At 42.9% G+C, this 20,709-nt stretch overlaps 2 protein-coding genes across 2 annotated transcripts; both read left to right on the plus strand.

The window, feature by feature from the left end:
• Positions 1-3,489: 3,489 nt before the first annotated feature.
• Positions 3,490-10,252, plus strand: TMEM171 (transmembrane protein 171; the record flags this gene model as incomplete). Its single annotated transcript, XM_084278211.1, has 3 exons — positions 3,490-4,120; positions 5,582-5,723; positions 9,927-10,252. The coding sequence occupies 3 exons, from the start codon at positions 3,490-3,492 to the stop codon at positions 10,153-10,155; spliced, it is 1,002 nt and encodes a 333-aa protein (XP_084134337.1). The 3' UTR covers positions 10,156-10,252.
• Positions 10,253-17,900: 7,648 nt separating this feature from the next.
• Positions 17,901-19,602, plus strand: TMEM174 (transmembrane protein 174; the record flags this gene model as incomplete). Its single annotated transcript, XM_084277964.1, has 2 exons — positions 17,901-18,532; positions 19,500-19,602. 2 exons carry the CDS (start codon positions 17,901-17,903, stop codon positions 19,600-19,602), a joined length of 735 nt encoding a protein of 244 aa, XP_084134090.1.
• Positions 19,603-20,709: the final 1,107 nt, after the last annotated feature.

Here is a 20,709-nt window from a genome sequence, read left to right on the forward strand (position 1 = left end):
ATGTGAGTAAGGGGGAATAAATTTATAGCCCTGATGTGTGCAGTGGAAATCTTGAACAATATGCACTCTGAAGGTTCAAACAGAAAGCAAAAAGTCCCAATTTCATCTTTAAAACTTGTATTTTAAACTTGTATGACTTGAAGTTGTCAGTAATGTGAAAATAGCAATTCAAGTGTTATACAGAAAAATGACAAGAAATTATGATGTTATTTCCTGTCCTGTATACCTGGCATGGGCCAGACTTATAAAAGGGTAAGGCACTATATCATTTAAGTTAAGCTCATAACCAGACTTCCTCTAAAAGATATGTTTCCAATTCCCTCTTCCCCCTTTCTTAACTGCTTGCACACTACTGGATTTTGTTCTAGCAGTTTCTGACCTGGTATTTCCATGTCTGCTTTCAGACTTGGGGTCAATATGAAGGAACGATTCCCTTATGTTAATATGTCTGTGGAGATATCAGATCTAATGGAAGTATTCCAAGTACATAGCCAGTGTAAGGCTTGCTTCTTTCTTAAAATACTTTTTATTGAAACACAAGAAATAAAGCTTAATCTTGCATTGGGTTTTCTATTAAAATTTGGTGGTAGTTTAAATTAAAATTAGCCCTCCCTAGGATTCTGCAGCATAAAATCTGTGGCTTTCATCTTCAAAGCCACAACAGAGTGTTCTGAATGTTCCTTCTTTTGTGGCCTGAAAGAATTAAGAAAATATGCACATGCTTCATTTCTAATGTGTGTTTTAACTTAATGTCATAACAACAAGATTGGTGGAGTAGAAGCAGGCGCTGTGCTGGAGTAATGAGAACAAATCTCTAGAATTTTTTTTTTCTCTTCAGGGGCTAAATGTTTGCCCCCTTTTTTTTTTTTCCCCTTCATATTATTTCCTTTTGTCCTAATTTACTTGTACTTATGTCCATGTTTTCTTCCCTAGAGGGAACTGTGAAGAAAGGATTCCAAGTTCTCTCTAATTATAGTGTATTGCTCTTATAATGCTTAATGTGCCTCAGCAGAAAAATATCTCAAGACAGTTGTGTCTGGAACGGGATTTTTTTGGGTTTTGGGGGATTATTTTATTTTTTTTAGGATTTCACAGGCCTTCACTCATTTTTTTTGCATTCATTGGTAGGTCAGTAAATCTGAGCTTTATCAAACCAGTTATGAAAATGGAGAAAACTTCTAGACATGAAGGAGCATATGTAGTTAGGAGTTTTATTAACTCAGGAGCAAAAGCAAGGAAGGAGTGACCAACCTTACCTGTTTGCTCAGAAGTAGAGCCTTCAAACTCATGCAGTGTGAGTATGAGCCTTCATTTGAGCTCGTGCAGCATTGAAATTGTGTTTGGCTTAAGGTCTTCAGTTTGAAATCTTACCAGATTTTTTTATTATTTATTTTAGTGAGGTACTTTCCTAAGCTTAGTGCTGTTTATAATCATTTTTCCAGAGTAAAGCTGTGAGTTTTACCAAGGAAGCCTCAGCAGCTTTTCGGTCCAGTCTTAGTAGAGGGATAGACTGAACTCAGAACGGTGAGGAAACACTTGGCAGACATAGTTACAGATTAACTGACCCCAGTAAAAGGATGCTTTAAGGGAGGTCCCTGAGTTTTGGTATTCAAGACAGCCAGCTGGGAGGGTGTTTTGCCTCGTGGAGTACCCTCATTGCTGCATGGTGCAGCCTGTTTCCTTGCCTGTCGAGCCTTGTGCTTATTGTGCCTTTTACCTGCATGCTGCTCTCTGCCTTCTCCTCTAGTCCTGGGGGCCTGGTTTGGTGTTCAGTAAAACATTTAGAACTTCATCATTCATGTATTGGTTCAGATGATACATTAATTGGGTCCTACCCTTACGAGGGGCTGATAGACTGACTTGCATTGCAGACAGGTAATAATGTATTTGTGTGACTAGTGGGTTTCATGGTTGTGTTTTGTTTTCATCTCCGTGGGGCACAGCAGTTAATGGGGGGTGACATGAAGCTTCTTGTGGGTGACACACATTTCCAGAAATCATCTAACACTTTTCTTGTGGAATAACTGTTGTTGAGGCAAATGTATGGAGAAATCAATCTGACTTGGCTTCTAGCTTCTAGTCATCTGAATTGGTAGCAGGACCACGGAAGTTGGTAGAGGAAGGTTGAAGCAAATAGCAGTCACTAAGCCCATTCCCTCCCATCTGTGACAAACTTCTCCAGTCCTTTACATCCAAGTTGTAGGTGAAGTTGTCTGTCACAGGGGACTCGTGGTGAAGGGAAGAGGGCAGTGTTAAAACACTGCAACATGAGCATGCTTAAGTACCTCCTACACTTTGAAGGGAACAGCTTTCTTGTGGTCCATCTGGACTTGCTATTTTCCCTAGTCTGAAATTCCCCTGGGTTTCATTTTGGCTTTTGATGGATGGTGGGCATGTGAACTGAGATCTCTGTGCTTGCTAGTCACCATGGTATGGAGTACAGCTCACTGAATGGCACTCTGTCTGAACCTTCAGACAGGCTTTCCTTGCTGCAACTTGTCCAGGTCCAGCAGCTTTTTCTGTGATGTGAACTATTCCTGGCCTCAGCACTGGTTTCTGTTTTCTTCAGTTTTACTTTTGAGTCTGGACTCCTGTGAGCTCAGAAGCCTTCTGGGAACCACCTTTGCTGTATTTCTTTTTAAAGCTTTCTTGGAGCACAAAGGATTCAGGAGTAGGGGAAGTTGAAAGGAAGTGTGGGAGCAGTATGCTTACCAGCTCTAACTGTGGAATTGGTGAGACTTGAAGTACATGGTCTCTAGTATGGCTTTTTTCTTTTTTTCTTTTTTTCTGCTCTTTTCAGAATGGAACGAAAAATCTTCTGTGTGCTTTCTCTTGCAGCTGTATAGGACAGGAAGCTGATTTAAAGACCGAAACAGACAAGTCTTTATTGCCTGTGGAAGGACAAGCAAGATTTATATGCCTTGAAAAGGTATGTATTAAAAGATTTACTTGGTAAAAAGTCCAATAGTCATCAATACTCCTTGCATTAGAGTTCTTTCTCTTGAGAGCTGTCACTTCCTGTTATTCACTACTGAAATTTCCCTTAGCTTTCTGTTTTCAAGGAGAAAGCTACTCTGTCTTTGTTCCCAAGATTCAGCCTTTGAAAATAACATCCCCTTAATCATAAGACTGTGTGTCTAAAGAAACAATTCATTTAGCTGTGCAACAGCATTTGGAGTTGTTTTCAGTCTAACTGTAAAGCAAGTTCTGTCATTTAGTTGGTACTCAGCAGCAGCAAGCTTGACCCTTTAATCCATAATGGAGGTACTGCAAAACTGAAAATAAATTGAGAATATCCAATATAGGCTCTGTAGTAAATACAGAAGTAAATGTTATGTAGCTAGTCCCACTGGTTTTTTTTTTCTTCTTTTGATTCATGTATTTTCATGTTCACAGATCTACTGTAGTTTTCTGCCACTTAATGCTAACAGGAAAAAAACAAACAAACAAAATATCCCCAACTCATCTGCTTGAGGAGATTCTGTTGTAATGTATCCAGTGGCTGTTCCTGCACCAGGAGGTGAAGGAAGTAATGGACAACATGGCAAACTTATTTTTTTTCTTTTTGTTTTTGGAGCTGTGTTGCTCTGCGCTGGATTCCTGCTTTCAGTCTTTATTCTGCAGTCATGCCCATCTGGAACCTTCAGTGACTGTAATGAGGTCCTTAAGGCTGCTGGGCCAGTGCTGGCTGTAACTGGACTGGTTTGTGTTTTACTGGCACGATCAAGGGCCAGGCTGTATATAAGGCAAAGACAGTTGCAAAATGAGCAGGTGTACAGCCTTGTTTTCTGTCGTGGGAGCTGTCAATTTGCCCAGTTTCTCATATTTGGATTCCTGTTTTTAACTAGTGGAATGCTAATTAGCATCCTAGGCATTTGGGTTCCTGGCTGCAGCCCCGGCTGGCACAGCATACAGCTCAACCACACCGAAAGTTCTGATGTGGACCTCCCAGGCTGTGGATTCCTGTCACTTCAAATCATGGGACCTTTGATTGTGCTCACTGGGTTGTGTTTCTTCGTGATAGCTCATGTTAAAAAGAAACAAAACTTAAATCTCAACCAAGAACCATGCGAAAGTGAAGAACATCCTCAGAGCCCTGAATCTTTTCAGGTTACAGTAGGTGGGTAAATCAGGTGTGAACTTTTCATTTGAGAGTTACTAGGGTGGGTCTCTTTTCTGTTAATGGTTAACCTGTGACTATTACTCATCTGAGTTCTAAACATATCAGCTCTGGCATGTCAAACTGACCAAAGCAGAAACATGTTGCTTTGTCTCACATGTTTGTTTCTATGGCCAATTCAATTACCTTTCTCTCAAAGACAAAAACTCTCCTTTAGCATAAAAAGAGGCCACGTATTCCATGAGTCAGAGATGTAATTGTAAGATGCTTCTGTTAATTGCACTGCATTTGAGTAACTGCGGTATGTTAGGGCCAAATGCTCCCTTTCATATAGCGCTGCTTTTAATACCATATGGATAAACTAGGCACAGATCATTCTGATAACTTTCTAGCTCTCAGAAAGGAAGAGTGAGTCAATCATAGTATTGCTTGACTGTCATCTGTCTGGACTTGAAATCCATCACGCAGTATTTTTTTTTCCTCCTTCTGCCTGTCAAACCAATGTACAATCCTGTAACCAAGTAATTTTCGGAGGCTTTAAGGTCAGTTTTCTAGCCACCAGGATAAATCGAAGGGCTTTATAAAGGAATTCATACTGTCTTTAAAGATGAGAAAGCAGAATTAGTAGATTACTCTTGTACTTTCATCTGGTAAAGTGAAACTTGAAGGCTGAGGCCTGGTTGGTGTAGTGATGTTCTGGAACAGTGGTGATTCAGATACAAAATGCTTCCATCATACTCATCATTTCTGATGTTCCCCAGCTATCCCTGCACACAAATTACAAAGGGAAAAAGGTGCCAGACATCTGCAAATGTTAATATAAATTATGCAAACTCAGTCTCTGATAGGAAATTTTTGTTTTAAAAAGATAAAATTTGAAACTTCTGAATTAGAGTTGAAATTGGCAGATATGCCACACCGTGTGCTTCATAGTGAATTATGTATCAATAGTCTCATGGTACCGATGTTAGTAGTGTGCCTTCATCTGCAAGTAATTTATCAGGGTTACTGTCAAGGCACACAAAATCAATCATCAGGACTATTAATGACTTGAATCCTTTTGTTGAAACACTGCAGTAGATGTGGGGAAATTCAAACTGCCCTATTTTAGATGTGTGCAGAAAACTAAATAATTGCCTACCCATAAAGTAAGCCAAGAGTAACTGTGTGCTTTGCACCTCCAATTGCTGAAGACAGCCAACATCAAAGAGGCTTGTGTCTCAGCTAGATGGAACACTTCTCCTCCCCAACTGTTTTCTAAATTAAATCTTCTGTTTATTAATTGTTGAGATTTTTTGTTTTCAAAATACCTCCAATGTACTTGAACAGACCAGAGCATAACAGTTCTGTATGTGAAATCATTGCACTTGATCTTAAAAGGTAGACAAGTAGTACTACTGTAATTCCAAAGACAGGAAGCACTCATTTTTTCAGAAGTACTGATTGGTGTTTTTCTCCTAGGTGATGCTGTAATGGTATTCCCGCCTCCACCACCTCCTTATTTTGCTGACACTATGTCATCGCCTGTGACACATTGTCTTATGTCAAGTGGTTTGCCTACGGGTGAAAATCCTCCACCATACGACACTCTCTTCAGTGATGGGTAAGACTGTTTTTCTGTCTTGAGAAATTTGAGATGCTTCTCAAAGTATCCAGTTAATTTGGGTTAACTCTCTACTAAGCATTACGAGGTTTTCTATTGCATCACTGGACTTATTTGGATACCTTAGTTGAAGTCGCATTAAAATATCCTAGCATAAAAGGATCACAAACTACTGAGTCCTTCATGAAGGTTAAATTCTTACTAATTTATTATGACTTGAGAAGTGAAATGAAAACAGAGCCTTAAATCAGTGGCCTCTATTATAATATAGACTAGATTTCTTCCATTTATTGTCTGAGGAAAGGTACGCCTGAAGGTGCCCAGTGGCATGATAGCCACGTGGCCAGATCTTAGGAACCGTCTGTAGAACCAATGCAGTGAGCCCTTCATGATGCCTTGTGCTCCCTGGGAATGCCACTTTAGTGTGTCCTGTCTCACTGCCTCTCCCTTATCTCACTGCCTGGGGGAAGCAAGACCTACCATGCTGGTCTGCCTTGTGTGCAGATAAAATGATGCCTTGATAATGTCAGAAGAGCAGGAGACTCCAAGGAACTTAAAAGGGATGTTGCAATGCCAGCTTCATCTCAAGATGTTTTGCCTTACCCATGCAGCCATTCTTCCATACACTGAGTACAGCTGATTTGCTAAATGCTGCCACCATTAAGCTCAGGGAGCAAGAGTGACTAAAGAGTTGTCTGCATCACAAGAACTTGCAAGATTATTTATCCCCCATGGGTTACCACCAGCAGGCTGCTAATGTGAGGGTGAAAGATGTCACTGCAAGGGTCACATACGAGGAGCTAGAACTAGATCTGCCCAGAGCTAGATGCCACATGCCTAGAGCCTCCCAGCTTATTTTCAGCCCCTTAATGATCAAGAATTGAGTTGGCTTTACCTTTTGGATGGTCCTATGTCAGCTTGTTTTTGATCTGTGAGTCAATGTAAGACTTCCTTTGGATGATTTTAGTTTGAGACCATGCCTGCAGCATCCTAAGCACCATCACTGCAGCAAGAGCCCCACCCTACCTGGCCGTGTCAAATCATAGTAGCTGTTGGGCCACTGCTTTAATAGCTTTTCCACTATACTCCAGACCTCTCTCACATGAGGTAGTGTGTTGTATGACCAGCTGTAGCAGCTGTGTGCCTCATGTTGGTACTTCTTCAAAACTGTAGTGGTAATCTTCCTTTTCAACCAAGCAAGCACGAACCCTCTTCCTGTCCAAAGACCTAAAAGCCACAGGAGGAGGATACTTGTGTTGGCAGTGGTGTTTATTCTTGTTACCAAGCTGTGTGCAGCTATGGCTGTGGTTTTGGAATCATCCTTCGAAGTATACCTGGTAGGTTCTTGCGGCTTAGCCCCACAGTGTGAGGCACTCTGCATACTAGTGAATCACTCTCAACAACTTCACAGATTATTTTCCACTTCCTAGTTCCCTGCCCTGAACACTTCTCATCTCGCTGGAGACAGCAGATGCCTCCTTCTGTTGCCACAAGCCACACTGTCCTTCTTTCTCTCAATATTACTTTGCTTAAACCCAGAATGAACACCTCCTTCAGCCCCCTTCTTACTCGTCCCTGCTACTAGCGCAGTACACAGTAGGACTGACCCCCAGACAAAAAAATGACCATGGAGGTTATCACCTAGGGAAGAGAGGCATTTGGTATTCGGTTCCCACTGACTCAGGTCTGGCTTGAGGCAAATGACTTGTGCTGAGGGATACAATGCCTAATAAACCCTAGCTACACACAATTCATTCAACATGCTGTTTTTCCACTTAAATTGTTTCAGATTACTTTTTCTATAAAGCTGATGAGGATCTTTTGATTATTCCATGCTTTAAACACCTGCCAGTTCAGGATGACACGGGTAGATGTGAGGATGAGATACTGGGGTTGATCAAGCAAAAACTTTCCAGAGAGCAGTGGCTGTTCTGACCAGGCACAAATTCTCTGAAGAAGTGTTTTGTTAAGTATAAAAGCCCTTCCCTGTTTTCAGATTGATAGCTGATGTATTTCACTTGCAGAACTATACTATTACAATTAAAGGACACCCAGAGCTAGGAGGAGAGAAAATAAACTCCTGCTGCTGAAAGAAAGAATTTACATCAGCCCCCATGTTCTTTTTGAGCTGGGTAAACGCATCCACAGCTGAAAGGTGTTTTATACCAGCTGCTGCTAGTCCTGGAGTTAGGCACCACACTGAGCCTGCCTGTGCTACAGCTCCAGCATGTGCTGTAACTCCCTTCTGGCATGTACATCCGAGATGTACATACAAAGCGAACAGATGTGTGGAGAGTTTACTTGCCCCAAGCATGAACCTAGACCTCTGATAGCCCTGAGACAGCCAGTTTGCATACCACCCAAAGACACCCTCAATAAACATGTAAAACACCAGGATGGAGTGCATAACTGGGAGAAATATGGGAACATACGTGTTCTGCTGTAGCCTTACAAGGAGCTGAGAGGCAGAGTGACTCTGGTGTCACCTGTCTGTAAAAGTAATGTGCGCTAAACTCAGGGACACAGATCCTCTCTACCCTATAATTTCGGGCCCCGAGTTCAGGTGTGGGCTGCCTGCCTGTGTGCTTGATAAAATGTGTGGAAAGTGAGAAGCACATCCTGCACTGAGAAAGGTAAAACAAAGCGCTGGGGGAAAATGGCAAAAAAACTAGTTCCTCAGCCTCTCTGTGGGCTCTCCCTGCTGGTGCACATACCAGGTGACCCCTCTTTCCTTCGCCCTTTCTCCAACAGAATTTCCTGCCACTGGATCAACTGCTAAAAGCCGTGAATGTCTGTGTGTGTGATCCCATTAACTCAGTCATCACCGGTTGCCGGTCTGGACTTCTTTGTCTTGTGAGCATACAAGTATGCAGAGAGGTCTTTTGTAGCCCAGCTTGTTGGGGCAGTTTCTAATGGAGTGGACAAAACACCTCAACCTTGATTGCAGAAAACCAGACCTCCTGCTTTGGTGTTCCGTGACTGGAGGTGTGCTAGCTGTTACCCTTCCATGCTCTCCAAGAATCATCACAGGCACCCTGTGAGTTGAGGCTACCTCTGAGTATTTTGCTCGATTGTGGTCTCCCACAGCTCAGCACTTGGTAGCAGCCATGGCATCTTGATTAGTGCAAATCGTTTCCCAAGCCCTTTTGTGGAGGAAAAGTGGTGAACTCATTCCTCATAATTTATGCCATGGTTAAAGATCCCAGAGCCGGACTGGGCAAATGTGATTTGTCTCTTCAGTCCACTGCTCTCTGTTCAGTGAGCAAGTGTTGTGGTGGAGGCTGTGCTGGATAAGAGAACTTGTAGGAAGCTTACTTATGGTCTGATCTCAGAGTGGTTGCTTTTTTTTGTGCAATTTGCTGTACAGCACTTCAGCATGTTCTCCTCTTCTTTAAACACACTTGTAATGGCACTGATGATGCAGTGACTGTGCCCGCGGTTCCTGCTCCTCATGCAGTATTGGTGGGGGGTACAGATGTATGCACAAAGGCAACAGTCAGCTATGGGAGCAAGTCATGTGGAGTGAGTGGTTCTTCCCCTGAGGCCCAGCTGCAGAGTGAGATGAGCAAGGTACCAGAAGCACGTAGGTGCAACTGATTGAGATCTGGTTATGATGGTCAGAGGAGGGCAATGAATACTTGGCTGCCCTCCTTGACTGCCAGTGGGACCTTAGTAGTCTGGTCACTTCTCCTGCTTCTGTGTCTCCAGCTCAGAGCATTAGTGCTACTTCTTAGGTCTGTCATGGGTTGCTGGATCATAATACAAGTTTCAAGTCACCTTTTGTGTAAGATCTCAAATGGCTAAGGACTGTGATTTTTTTGTGATGCAGTTTTAAGTTTGGAAACTATCTTTCATAAAGGAAGGACACAGTGTATATAAGGCAGACTACAAAAAGTAAGATACATTAGGAGCCTAGGATTTAATGCAATTGTGAGATAGCCCTGCCGAAGCAGCTAATACCCGTAAGCCAGGCTCTGACTGGTGATGTGAAAGGTTAGAAGGGAGCTTGTTTGCCCTTCCCCTCTTAAGTAAGAGAATTTTCATATGAGTCATAAAGCAGCCCACAAAATGGGCTTGCTTATGCATGTTCTTTGTTTCAGGGATTTTTAGGGAGGGTGTGTATGTGTGTGTGTTTATGTAAGTCAAGTGCAATTTCACTTACTGTAGAGAAATCAATACTAATAAGCATTTTGTGTTTTGTAGGGCACAGCTTGCAGATGATGAAAGAACAGTTGCTGTTAGAGACTATGAAACTATATATACAATTTCTGGAAGCAGCTCATCTACGGATATTTTACCAGTGCTATATCTCTCCTCTGAGTCACCTCCAAAATATGAAGAAAAAGGATCAATAACAAATAATGAATATTCTCCATTGTCTTCTTCATCCTATTCATCTGTTTCTTTAGCTGCATCTGACACCAGCTCATAGAGGACTGTCACTAGGCTTGATTTTTAAATTAAACTGTACACTCAGATTCACAATTTTGGAATTTATTTACATTTTGTAATAAAAGCAACAATGTTGACTGTGTCTTAATTTTTCATCAAAATGCATATATGATGAATTTGGGTCTCAAGAAATACTAGATAGTGCTGGGCTTTCGAGCAAGTAGTCTGAAAGGATCCAGTTCCCCGCAAGAACGTTAAATGCTCCTCTTCTTCTGTTACAGCTTCAGTTTCTGGTTTTAGTTGTTCTGTATAGGTGCTAAGCAGAGACTAACACTTTGTTTATTTTAATTAAGTCTGTTTGGAGCTTCAAAACAGAAATAATTAGGAAGTGCTTTTACTTCTATTTTCATATGACTTTTGTGGAAAACACTTCTTTGCAAAGTTGCTGACTTTATATGTACTCTGAGAGCATTACAAGTAGGGGTGTTTAAGATTGGGACCAAATATGGAGAACTTAAATGGTTACTTTTTGGTCTGCCTGGCAGCAAATGCTCGGTAGCATTATTTAGACCCTCTCTAGTCCTTACGTAAATATAATCCCAGTGAAAATCACTGGGGATAGCTAATAGGCTAACAGTTTAACTGTAGTAACGGCTGATTTCAGGGGGATTATACCGCTGTTGTATCATTGCTCATGGTTTACACAAGGGGTGCTTGTGTCCCAAGTGAGGGCCACTCCACAGTGCTATCTGCCAGGTGCAGATGTTGCTTATCAGCAAATGCAGGAGAGGTGGTTTCACGGGCACATGTGCAGCAGTGCTTGACAGACCCTTCAGAAATACAGCCCTCCTAACTCCTCTCTCTGTCCCTGTGCAGCCCCTCAGTGAGTGGTAGCTCTCTGCCTTGAGGACAGAGGAACAACAGGTTCTAGTTCCATTTTGTGAATGATTGCACGCATTCCAGAACTGCAGGATTTGTTTGTACTAGGAAAGGATAATTAGCATGAGCCAAGTTGCTGCTGACCTTTGACACTTCATGACGTCTTCTGAGCCCTGTTTGATTCTGTGCCCAGAAACAGAAGGTAGCAGAGCTACTGTCTGTGCCTCATTCAGCATGGTGAACTTCCCAGCATTAAAACGTTGTGCAATTGCTGTCTCATTCAGCTGCATCTCTAAGCACCTGCATGCTCTGGAACCTGCAACCTGTCTTCTGCCTTCCTGAGGTTTAGGGAACCTGACTGTGGCAGAATGTCAGGGTTTGAATTCAGCACCGAAGTCCCCTCCTGCACCCTGGGAGAAGTCACTGCCCGGTGTCCTCTTCGTGCGAGCACGCCTCCTCACGGGCGAGTGCGGTTCCCTCCATCGCGCTAGGGCAGGTCTGAGTGCAGCCACACAACATGAAACCAGGCAGTGCAGGAAGTGTATTTAGCCAGCAATATTGCTGAGGGCTTATGCATGCAGTGTAATGAGCAAACACAGCACAGAGAGGGATTTAGTATGTGGAAGCTGATTAAACTGGCATGACTCAACTATGGGAAACGTCTCTATGAAGAAAAGGGATCCACAAAAGCCAACAGGCATTTTGCCCTCTTTTCCCTCAAGTGTTTTTTGCCTAGTGTGGGTTTTTTTTTTTTTCAAGGACGCTGTCCCTTCTGTAATCCAAGCAATGGTTTACCATCGTTTTCACTATTTTTTAAAACCTTTTGTTTCTAACCTGTCTTTTTATAGTGGTGCCCACTACCCCTCATGATTCCTGCATATAAAGCCTTGCACGTGTAGAAGGAGCTTCTCTCAATCTTTCTCCCTGGATTTATTATGCTATTACGTTGCAAGTTCAGAAACTTAGGCTATTTTACCTAATAAATAGGTTATTTTACCTAAAGGACCCTATGCAAAAAAACCCACCCATGTTGGCTTTGTTCTGTTTTTGAATTGCAAATGAACACTCATTTGCTGAAAAGGTTAAACTTCAAAAAGCTTTTAAACAACTCTTGAAATATGTCACCATTAAAAAAAGAAAAATAAAGCCCAGTGTGATTGCCGACTGATCACTAACTGCAAAGGTGTTAACCTTGTGTGCAGCCTCCAATCTGTGCAGTCTGTTGTTCCCAAGATGTACTCAAGAGACCAGAGAAAACCGAGTGTGTCAACTCTGAATGGAGTCCCCTGGAACTGAAACATGATCTTCCCAGTTTTCTTCAAGGTTATTGTGTTTTGACCTTCTGCTGCAGAGTCTCTGGTGTGCAACACTTTTCTTTCTGAAAAAAGCAGTCTTCATGGAAAGCATGCTTTGGAAAGCTGCGAACCTGACTCTTCAGAGCCAGCACCTGAAATTCCTGGGAAGGGTGGGGTGTTGCCTCTGAAAATGAGGATTGGAAGCAGAATTTATCACTTTAAGAAGATGCTTAGGAAATGCTTCAATGTACAGATACATTGGCATCTTCTACTTTTTGACTTGGAGACTCATTCCTTGAAAACTCAGCTGGTGTGCTGGGTGCATCCCATAACCTGCTTAGCTCTGAAAGAGGTGTAACAGTATTTGCTTACTGTTGTTGAAATCTGTCTCAGCAAGGTCAGAAAACAGAGACAGCAGATCCACCGCTGAGGGCTACCACGGGGTGAATAGCATTAGTGGGAGGAATTTTTGATGTGGGGAGTAGGGGTCTATTAGAAAGGAAGCAACACCTTGTAAAACTATAGAAGTAGCTTAAAATAATAAGGAATAGCATTTTTATTGAGGAAGTGAGATACTTTACTGTCACATTAATGGTGCTATAACCCCCTTTCTGGCCTAAGATTAGCCTAAGTGCTTGACATACAAATGATAGGGAGCAAACCAAGTTGGTTACTGATTCACACTCACTTAAACAGGCAAAGTGGGAGGTAAGGATTGCTTATCCTCTGTAAGTGAAGCTAAGGTCTCATTGCCGTGCTTCTATCTGCAACACTGTAATCCTTTGGATGTGGGAAGGATTCAGGAAAATGTAAATACATGCCTCTCCTCCTAGAGAAGTCTTTCCTCTTGCAACACCAGCAGCTAAAAAAAATGGAAAGGTAACGCTTGCACAGATCTCTGCAATGATGCTGGGTTTAGGACAGCAACAGTCACTAGACTGCACCCACCCCGTGCTTGCCCTTTGTGGTTCATCATGCTGTACAGAGTCGTATAATCAAAGAATGTTTGTGTTGGAAGGGACATTAAAAACATCTTGTTCCAACGCCCCTGCCATGGGCAGGGACACCTCCCATTAGACCAGGCTGCTCAAAGCCCCATTCAGCCTGGCCTCAAACACTTCTCTGGAAAACCTGTCCCAGTACCTCACCACCATGATTTCAAGAATTCCTTCCTAATATCTAATTCAAATTTACCTTTCTTCAGTTTAAGGCCATTACCCTGTGCCTTATCACCCATGACCCTTGTAAACCATCTTCTACAGATTTCTGTAGGCCCCATTTAGGTACTGACAGGCTACTATAAGGCCTCCCCAGCGCCTTCACTTCTCCAGGCTGAACAAGCCCAGCATTCTCAGTCTGTCTTCATAGGACAGGTGCTCCACCCATCTCACCATCTTTGTGGCTTCCTCTGGACTCCCTCCAACAGGTCCATGTCCTTCTTATGTTGGGGACCTCAGAGCTGGACACAGTACCCCTCCCTAGGTGGGGTCTCAGGAGAGCTGAATGGAGGGGGAGAATCACCTCCCTTGAGCTGCTGGTCATGTGTATTTTGGTGGAGCCCAAGGTACAGTTGGCCTTCTGGGCGGCAAGTGCCCATTGCTGGTCATGTTGAGCTTTGCATCAATAAGCACCCCTAAGTCTTCCTCCTCAGGGCTGCTCTCAATCCATTCTCCACTCACCCTGTAGTTGTGCTTGGGATTGCGCTGCCCCATGTGCAGGACCTTGCACTTGGGCTTGTTGAATTCTGTGTGATTCACATGGGCCCACCTCTCAAGCCTGTCAGGGTCCCTCTGGATGGCATCCCGTCCGTGCAGCCTGTCAACTGCACCAGACAGCTTGGTGTCATCGTCAGGCTGCCCAGAGTGTGGAGTCAGCTTCCCTGGAGACATTCAAAACCCACCGGGATGTGTACCTGTGTGATTTAATCTGGGTGATCCCGCTCTGACAGGGGGGTTGGACTAAATGATCTTTCAAGGTCCATTCCAGCTCCTAAAGTTCTGTGATTCTGTGAACAAACATGGTGAGGGTGCACTCAATACCACTGTCCATGTCACTAACAAAGATGTTAAACAGTACCGGTCCCAAAGCCACTCATCGCTTGTGTCCACTTGGACATTGAGGTTGCGACATCCATCCAACTTCTTATCCACCAAATGGTCCATTCATCAAATCCATATATCCATCTATCCCTTTTCCATCCTACCTTTTCAGAGTCATGGCTCACGCGGCATTTGTGTCATGGCAGACATTTTTACCAATACCTCTATATTTCTGCAGAGACTGTGTCAGCCTTCATCTAGACCTGTCCTCCTCCCTCTATCATACATGCATGTATCTAGGTAATTATTCATGTGAAGACTTTCAAATTGGTGTGCCCTCTGACAAGACAACATTTCCTCGGAGCATGTAAAACCACCTTGCAGGTGGATGCAGCTGTGGGCAGCTGGCTGAACCTGTTCCTCACAGCTTTCTGCTTTGAGGCTGGTGGTGCAGGAGTACAGGGCCCCAGGGTGCAAGGGCAACTCATGGCAGTTCTGTAGGTACTGCTTTTATGCAGCGTTTTCATGTTTTCCACTGGAGATGTCACCTACAGTCCCGTCTCCAAGAAAAAAGTCCCTCTCGGTCAAATCATTGGCTCCTAAGTCTCCCTACAATTTAGGGTTTTGTTACGGGGTGAGTCTCCGCACCTACCCTGTGTAAAGCTGATCAGTGTGCAATGCCATGGTATAATTTGCTTTTATACAACATCTTTTGCATGTTCTATGACTTAGTCCCTGGCTACATTACAGGTATATAAGAAAATAAAACTTCACCATGACAGGCTGATAATGTGAGAAACTATGTAAAGATTAATAGCAGAGGGGGAGGAGAAAAGGACTAAGTGGAGGATTGTCAGTGTTTATTGGGGCAAGTCTTGAAACAAGTTAGAGAACTGAGGAGATGCAGAGCACTACAGAAAACCTGTTTCCAGTGGCAAATGCCACAGGGAAAGTCTGCATTGGGGGTGGAAAATTATGTGGAGGAATGGAAAGCAAATCAGCTTTTGTGTTCAGGGACATGGTGTCTGAAGCAGATGGGAACAAAACCATAGTGCCTTCTGAAAACTGCACCCATTTTGAAAACCCCACTCCAACCAGTTCCATAGGTTTCACAAACCTGTTTTCATTTGTTCAGGAATTATTCCAGGTAAAAGGGGGTGCATTTAGTAAATCTCCATCTTCAAATGAGTTCCCAGAACATATATTTACTTGGCAAAGGAAAGTACTGGCCTTAAAAATCAATGGGATCTGCTAATCTCTTAAGACCTTGACAACTGACTGAATGCAGCATTGCCTCTGTCTGGGGAAATAATGAGAAAAATGTGGGGAGGCTTAAAGGAAATTATATCTTAGAAAGAGGCAGTTTACAAGGAAAGATGTAATTTTAATTTAAATCCTACTGCACCAAACAGAAAGTGTTTTCCATCCCATTTTCAGAGTTCAAGCTGGAGTTCAAGCTGAAGTTCAAGCTGCATTCTCCAGCTCTACTATGTGGTTACTCAACAACCAGGAAGCCATGTCCTAGACTGAAGAGCAACAGCCATGGGATGATCCAACACCTGACTTGGAAAACTGAGGCTCCAGCCAGCACCTAAGGACCATTGTGCAGAATCAAGGAAGCGCTCCAGCACAGTCCCGTTGCAAGCAGCAGTTGCAGAGTACTTGAATGAGCGAATGAATGAATGAATGAATGAATGAATGAATGAATGAATGAATGAGGGAAGATAATACGACATCTGTATACACCATTAGGCAGACAGCTATTATGATATAGTGCTGCTTTTGAAAGAATGTTGGAAAGCCTGGAAGGTTCAGCACACAGCAACAAGAATGATTCATGGTATGGAAAAACCTGGCTTGCAGAAAGCAGTAGCAGAAGTTTATTCAATTAAGTTTACCAAATATAATGTTAAAGGTGACTTAGGTTTTGGCTATAATTACCAATACAAAGACAGCATATCTAGTATTTCAACACCTTTTAATTTAGTTGTCATCATATGAAACAGCTGTGTTTCAAGCCCTGACACTCTTGAAGTGGTATGGAGAGTCCTGACTAGACTTGGTGCCGGGGGAAGGGCTGATCTTCAGTGTACTTGTCAGAAAATTTGTTGGCACCCTCAGTAGTAGAAGAGACATAATACTGGCCATGGAAACTTCCCAGACATTTTTTAAAGGAGTCCAGCTCTAATAATCCTCAAGGTCTATCTGCTAATAAATGAGAAACACACACATGAACGCACAGTAGACTAAAGGCACCTTTACTGAAGAAGCAGTCTGAAAGGTGGGTTTTATAGTTCTAGAGCTATTTTCATCTTATAAATCTCAGGATAAGCTTACTTCACCAGAGCTGCTGGTAACAGGAAATAGCATTATACGTTCTACCACCTGAGGATTAATCTCTGTCCTTTGTGTCCTCCTCGGCCGTGTTAGCCAAACAGATTGAGTAGTTGGAGATTTTTCCTCCTTTAAGGAATTACACAAAGGCATTCTACCAGAATCTTCTGTCAGCAATTACTTCAGTCAGAAACTGTTAGGAAACAGAAAATCTCAACCTTCAACTTATTTGTCTCCTCCATTTATGGCACCTATGTTGAGCAGAACAGTTCATTGTGATGTAAAAAAAAAAAAAAAATACTCTGGGTACTTCTGAGCATGGGATACGTTTCCTGGGTTTTAACATTACAGGAGATGCTTTCTCATTCCTGCAACGGTGCTCTACTCAGGGTATGTGGGCTTTACTCAGTATAAACACTGAGGAAGGCAGGAGTCCCCACAACACAATAGTGTCTATGATTAAGGGAAAATTACAGAGTCAGTTATGCTACCTTCAAACACCTGGAAAGCTTTGGCTTGCTTGAAATAACTTTTCTCCTGCAACCAGCTGCTCTCACAGACTGTTCAGCACTGACCACCTGGTTGCCACTTCACTGTCCCAGCCACACATTGTGCCCCTCCAGCAGTATATCAGAAAACCTACTTCGATAGATTTTTTTAGACCACAGAAGCTCCAGGCTGCAGAACTAGCTGTGCCAGATGTTCAGGTGTGACAATAAATATCAGACTTCAGAGTGCCTGCCAGCAATGGCCATGCATTTTCCTGCAGATCTGGGTTGTTGGAGTGGTGGCCCAAGGAGAGCAAGAGTCACTGCACTGCTGTTGACTAAATTTATGCTGTCCATATGTTGGATGGATCAGCTGGCAGCATGCCTAGGAAAAGCTATGGTGGCCGCAGCTTCCTTTCTCCCCCATCTGGCAATGGTCACAGTGAGGAAATATCAGTGGGTGCCAAATTAAAGAAGAGCATAAACAAAGAGGTAAGCAGCCATGCAAGGGTGAAGCCATTTCGGAAGCAACGGTGGTAATTCAAGAAGTCTTTAGCAATCACTTCAGGCTTCACTTGCCAGACCTTTATTCTTCTAAGCAAAGTTTATTCTTTCACATGATGGACTCTGTTAACCATACACGCACAAAGTTCTTGTATAACTAACCTGAACCTTCGACTTTAAATGCTCTGCCAAGGTTTCTTACAAGCCCCCTTTCTCTTGAGGCAGAAGATAGGGTTATACTCACTAATGGAGCAGAACAACAACAATGTAGAAGATTTCTCCTTGAATGTCTTTTCTGTCACTCCTTATCAGACAAACCGATCTGATGTCCTGGTGTCAGATGGGGATAAAGCCGGTGCCACTTTGCTCTTTTCAGGTGTGTTTTTGGGACTGGTGGGGATCACTTTCACCGTGATGGGATGGATAAAGTATGATGGTGTTACTCACCTAGAGTGGACTCAGTTACTGGGGCCTATTCTGCTGTCTGTCGGGGTCACTTTTATTCTGATTGCCGTTTGTAAATTTAACATGCTTACATGCAAGCCTTGTAAAGAAAGAGAGGACAACACTTCGGACATCGACCAGACTGCAAGCGGACAGTCCTTCGTCTTCACCGGCATTAACCAGCCCATAACTTTCCACGGCGCCACAGTGGTTCAGTACATCCCCCCGCCATACCCAGCCCAGGAAGGTGTTGCTGTGAGTCCTGGATACCTTCACCCGGTGCTCAGCTGCTGTGGTCCTGTTTCCTCCAGTGCCTCACCAATTCCCACCCTGGGGCCTGCTCATTTCTGCCCTGCCTACCCCCTGGAAAACCCAGCTTTTACCGGAGACGAACATTATGCTACTTATCCTGCAGAGAATACCAGGAATCAGAGGTACATCTTCTGAAATGCCTTAGTGTGTTTGGGCATAGGCCTCTCAGTATTTTAAGTGCTATGCATGGCTTCAAAGGAAACAAAAGCTAGTGCAGCCTGCTATCTTACTTTTTTGTCTTTTAATTTGTTAAGTGTGTTTCTCAAGTAAAGACTATGGAGACATACTTTATCTGGAAAGCATTTTTACCCAAGTTAAATCCACTCATTGAAATTCACCATTTCAACTTCCAGGCTACTATATCTCTTGTTATTTTTGGAGATATTATTATATATGTTCCTGCCCATGGCATTTTCTTTTATGCTTATCTTAATGCCTTTAGACTATTGACCAGAAGATTATTATATGTAGAGCCAGAGGCTTCCACTAAAACACACTCACAGCACACAACTCTGCACATAAACAGCGTTTTTGTGACAATGAGAGAATCAGTTTGGTACCAGATGCTCTCCTTCCTGTTTATGCCTGGTCACAGCACACTCCTCTCCCACCGCAGAGACCCTCCTGCCCTTATCTCTGTGTAGTTTTGGGGCATAAACAAGATCACTGATATTAGAGAGCAGCATGAAACTGCTTTAATCAGACATAAAATTACTTCATATCGTTCTTTCATATAAGGCAATGTATTCTAATAATATGAATTACCCAGAATTGTATCCTTCCTGGAACATGGGAAGTCTGTGTTTATCAATGTCTGTTTGAAAAACTGATGAACAACCCACCATCATCAGCAATGTGCGACAGCCATAGGTGGCATGAAAACAAAGGTCACCTCCTTGCACTTTTCTACTTCACAAAAAGAACACAGAAAACTGTTGAATTCCTGTAAAACATCATCTTGTAGCATTTTCTCAAGGAGTCAGAAAGTGCTTGGCCCAGATAAAGCTGACAGGATGCACCACTGAGGTTACTTGTATTGCTTTATGTTTCCTAAATTCTTTTTGCACCTGCTCCCCTTCCTATTTTCAGGTCAGAGGACAGCTCTGATGAACCAGAAGAACTGCTGCAGAACTATGCATGTGATGACCCATCACCTCCACGTTATGAGGAAATATACCCACTGTCTTCATAAAAAATACATGGACGACAGAGGACAATTCCAAGAGACGCCAGCTTTTTAGTTCCCAAGAATCTTTAAACACTTGTGTGATAAGCACATGTGAGAAAGATCTTGGTACTGATAAACAGTTCAGAATCACTGGGGATATTTAACCAATCCATTCTTTTTATCCCTCAAAATTCATTACCTCTTTGTTATGCAGTTTAATAGCAGAGGAAATCATTATTTAATAGCAAAGCTGTAGATAGCAAAGCTATTCAACTCAAGGGTCTAAATCCCTGCTAGCGTTGCCAACAAGAAGTCTGATTTTCAGACTTGCTGAAAGCAGTGTGAACTGTGAATGCACAAGGCGTTTGTGGAAGGTCATGATTGCTTCTGGATATTCAGCATCATTAGAAAAAATGTTTGATTTGTTCTTAATATATTTTCCTTCTTGATTGCTTAGGAAGCTTCAAAAGTGCTCAAGTGTCTGATCCATCAAAGTGCATATAATGTCTTAATTCTGTCTGATTCCTTAGACTAGCTCACTCAATACTAAGTCCAGCCTACAGATCAGACTTCCTCTGCTTGGTTCACATGTACAACCAGTCCTGTGGACATTTTTGGAGCACTCTGCTTGAATCAGAACATCTCAGAACAGAGAAAATACAAATAGTGATGTTTGCCCATTTTTACACAGACCTGTAAGAGTCCCTGCATGCATCAAATCCAGTTCCCTTCCTTAGCTGACAGGATGCAAGCCACTGCCTCTCATCAGGACTGCTAATAAGTATTAGGTTAATGTCCCTAAAGAAAACTCCTCCACCTTTCTGAAGCCTTGATGGAGATTTTTGGTCCTATCAGTTTTAAAGGCTTTAACACATTTTTTTTTACAGTTGGACTCGATGATCTCAAAGGTCTTTTCCAACGTAGTGATTCTGTGATCAGTGATTCTGTGAACAATCACAGCTTCTCCCTGCTGCACCTTCTCCTATGGGAGATCTGTGGTGGAACCTCTCCTGAGCTCTCTTCTTGTCTGAATGTGGGGCCTAGACACACAACTCGACACTGCCACCCCACTCCCAAGCATCCAGGTATCTATGGGCTGCAGTGAACTTTCTTGTTCAAGTTCAACTTTCA

Source organism: Gallinula chloropus, assembly GCF_964237585.1.
Source record: "Gallinula chloropus genome assembly, chromosome: Z".
In the NCBI taxonomy this organism is placed as follows: Eukaryota; Metazoa; Chordata; class Aves; order Gruiformes; family Rallidae; genus Gallinula; species Gallinula chloropus.